This window comes from Phaseolus vulgaris, chromosome 9 (assembly GCF_051622355.1).
Source record: "Phaseolus vulgaris cultivar YP4 chromosome 9, ASM5162235v1, whole genome shotgun sequence".
In the NCBI taxonomy this organism is placed as follows: domain Eukaryota; kingdom Viridiplantae; phylum Streptophyta; class Magnoliopsida; order Fabales; family Fabaceae; genus Phaseolus; species Phaseolus vulgaris.
This window is the reverse complement of record NC_143506.1, coordinates 36,071,205-36,075,111: the sequence shown is the minus strand read 5'-3', so window position 1 is coordinate 36,075,111 and position 3,907 is coordinate 36,071,205. Positions and strand designations below refer to the sequence as shown.

Genomic DNA, 3,907 nt, shown 5'->3' with positions numbered 1-3,907 from the left:
AGCCAATGAAACATCATTTTATTCAAGAAGCAATTGAAGATGTGAAATAGGAGTTTTATAATGATCAACTTTTCATGAAAGCTTTGTTGAGTGAGAGAAAGGGAGAGGTTTGTATACACTTACAAGGATAGATGGCAACTTAAAGCTTGAGTATTTTTACATTCTTTCCTTTTTAAAGGGCAAAATTATGAGAAAGGCTAGTTATCAAGTTTCAAAAATACATTACCATGTGAAACTATCGAAACCTTTCACCCTTTCTACTATTCTATCCCCATTCTTCTTTGTTCTCTGTTTCCTCTTGCAGAAAATCAGTGTTTAGTGCATACCACTTTACTCTAAGAAGATCATTAATGAAATTGGACGAGCAAAGGATCAAGAACATTCCCACCCTCAAAGCATGCAATTGTCATCTACAAAAGAAACTTGAACTACGCTAGCTTATTGATATACTTTTACCTCTTCTATCCTTCTAATAGTTTCTTTCATCTTTGGTCTTTGATCACTAAGCTAGCTTATTGATATATCTTTAAACTTTTACCTCTTCTATCTTTCTAATAGCTTCTTTCATCTTTGGTCTTTTATCAGGGTCAATTTCGGTGCAAGCAACCCCGATATGGAGAAGTTGCAGCATCTGATTGCGTGAATTTGTGTCGTTTGACAACTCTGGATCGATCAACTCTGCTTCTATTCTCTCAGAAACCGAAGAATGGGCCCATTGCACAACATCAGTCCCACCCTTGCCATTGCTGTGATACTGGGCAGGGAACTTCCCTGTGATGACTTCAAGAATGATGATTCCAAGGCAGTAAACATCGGTCTTCTGTGAAATTTTCTGATTCTGCACATAGTCTGGGGTTTTGAAGGCAAACAATGCCTGCATTGCAACACTGGGGTTGATTAGTGGCTGAAAGGCATAGTCACTCAATAGAGGCTCATAGTCATCACTTAGGAGAACATTGCAAGACTTAAGGTTCCCGTGAGGCAAGTCATAGGTGGAAAATTCAGTGTAAAGAAAACCCAACCCTCTTGCAATTCCCTTAACGATGTTCAAACGGGTAGGCCATGTCAATTTAGAATGAGATAATCCTCTGTCACCTGAAAAATCAAACATATAGTGTGCAATTGTTAAAACAACACATTCATTATTATAAAAGTGTGATATATGATTAGTGTTGGGTGTGTTACCATGCAAAACATAGAACAAGCTTCCTTTGGGCATGTACTCGGTGATCAAGAGCTTCTCCTCCCTACGGTAGTGGTAGGCGAGGGGAGTGATGACGTTACGATGTCGTATCCTGCCGAACTGCCTCATCTCGGCGTCAAACACTTCCTTCCCCATTTTATTCATCTCCCTCATCCTCTTCACAACCACGCACAACCCGTTCGCCATCCCCGCCTTGTACGCCGACCCCAGAGCCCCGTTCCCCAACACCTCCGCCTCCGCCTTCATCATGTCTTGCAACCCAAACACCCCCCTCATCTCGTTCACCATCACTATGTCCCCCCTCTTGTTCTCCCTCCTCTCGCCCACACTCCCCCTCACGCTGGACACCTGCACCTCCCTGACCTCATCCGCGCTATTGCTCCTGCTCACCGCAGTGAACTTCCCCCGCCGCTTTTTCGTCAAAAACAGAAACATCAACGCCGCCCCTACCGCCAGCATTAGCACCACGATTACCTTCTTCGCCCAGTTGCTCCCGTACTCCTCCTCTCCCACGTTGCTCGGCATCGAGTACGACGTGGTGGAAGCCTCGCACGCCTTCACCAACGGCTTCCCACACAGAGCGTCGTTTCCTACGAAAGAGTCCACGGTGAACGTCGCCAGATTCTGGGGAATGGGTCCTTCGAGTTTGTTGAAGGAAAGATCCAGCGATTTTAGCCCTTGACCGAAGTCAGGGATTAGGCCGGAGAAGGAGTTGTATTCGAGGTGGAGCTCTTTGAGAAGCTCGAGCCTGGTGAGGGATTGGGGGATGCTGCCGGAGAAGCGGTTGCCAGAGAGCCAGAGTTTCTTGAGGGATTTCAAGGGGGAGAAAAAGTCGTTTGGGATGGGTCCGTAAAAACGGTTTTGGGTTAAAAGGAGGGACTTGATTGAACCCAGTTTGTTAAACTCCGGCATTGGTCCTGAGAAGGAGTTGTTGATGAAGCTGAGGGTTCTGAGGCCGCGAATCTCGGCGAGGGCGTTGACGTCGATTGGGCCGGAGAGGCCCAAGTCGGAGAGGTGGAGGCCCGTGATGACGCCGTTGAAGCAGACAACGCCGAGCCATGTGCCGGAGCAAGGGGAGACGTTGGGGATCCATGAGGAGAGAGAGCGATCGGAGTTGACGAGGGATTGCTTGAGACGGAGGAGGGATTGGGTTTCGGTTGAAGAAGAGAGTGAGAAGAGGAAGAAGAGGAAGAGAAGGAGGAGGAGGTGGTGGAGGCTAACAGCGGCCATTGCGTTGTTGTTGGAGTAATGGACCGCTGGCCGGAGAGATTAAGGTTGTTTGTTTTTTGGGGTGGGGTTTGGTTTGTTTGGTGTTGGTGTTGGATTTGGGAAGAGAAAGTGAGGTGGGGTGTCATGTTGGAGGTTGGATTTTGGTGTTTGGGTGTGAGAGATGAGAGAGATGAGAGAAGAGAGGGCGATGAATGATGATTATGTGTTTTCTTCTAAGAATAGTTCCACCTTGCACTCCACATGCTTCTCCTTTCGTTTCTTCCGATTTCTTTGGACTTTATATACTTTTCGGCATGCCAACCCAAACATTCTCCCATTATCTTTATCAATAAAAGATAACATCAATTCCTTAATATTTTTACATCTTGGATGGAATTTACCATTTATAACACTTTCTAATTCAATTTCTATTTGATCACAACATTTGTGTTTTATTCTTCCAATTTTACTTATTTTTAATTTATTTCTCCAATTTCAATTAAGGTTTTATTTTAGTTATTTAACTAGTTTACTATGATTGTTAGTTTTTTTATTTTGTATAAACTTGTGTAATTCATCATTAACGGGCGAAATCAAAAGTGTTTTTTTGTCATAATTTGGTTTTATTTTTGGTATACAAATACATTCAACCCAATCATAAACAATTTACGTCGTTTTCTTAGTTTTTTACTTTGTATCCAATTGTCTAAATCATCATTTAGGGACTAATTTGGTTTGATATACTCTATTTCTTTTTAAAAAAATATACCTTCAATCAGAAAATTTAATTTGTTTTTTTAAACATGTATCCAATCATAAAAATTATATATGATTTGGTTTAGTTAAGTTTAAATACTTCAATATTACATATAATCTATAGTATTAAAATAATTATAATTTATTTAAACATAATAGAAATTATCAATAAAAATAAAATAAAAATTCCTTGTCTTCAATATTATGTATAATGTATAGTATTAAAAAATCTATAGTTTATTTAAACACATTAGCAACTTTTGTTTTCATTAATAAAAGATAAAATAAATATAAAAATACAAGAAATAACTACGTTTTTACAACACAAATAAAGAAGAAGTATAGTTATGTTGTAATTTTAGATTGTGAAATAAATACTAAATAACCCATAATCTACATTTCATAAATAATTCTAAATTCTAGATAACTCATTATCTATTTTGCATAATAAGCCAAAGCCTAATAAACTCACGCACATACCTCTACAATATTAAACAAAATTTAAAACATAAATATTAAAAGTAGTTTAATTACTCTATATTATTTATTTTTAACAATATTTGACTTTGTTTTAGTATTTTTCTTTTCAAAGGTACATTTCATTCCTATGTTTCCTCTCTGACAATGGTACATTTCATTTTTATATTTCTTTTATGTAAACTAAATTACACACATTAAACTAGACTTTTCTCTTGTACGCATATTTCTCATACATAGAGTAAAATAAAAAATAATATA

At 39.1% G+C, this 3,907-nt stretch overlaps 1 protein-coding gene across 1 annotated transcript; it reads right to left on the bottom strand.

Annotated features, from left to right (window-relative positions):
* Positions 1-2,674, bottom strand: LOC137823092 (pollen receptor-like kinase 3). Its single transcript, XM_068628212.2, has 2 exons — positions 1,186-2,674; positions 1-1,095 (listed from the first exon to the last, which is right to left on the bottom strand). Exons 1-2 carry the CDS (start codon positions 2,432-2,434, stop codon positions 527-529), a joined length of 1,818 nt encoding a protein of 605 aa, XP_068484313.2. The 5' UTR covers positions 2,435-2,674; the 3' UTR covers positions 1-526.
* Between the last annotated feature and the right edge of the window lie 1,233 nt (positions 2,675-3,907).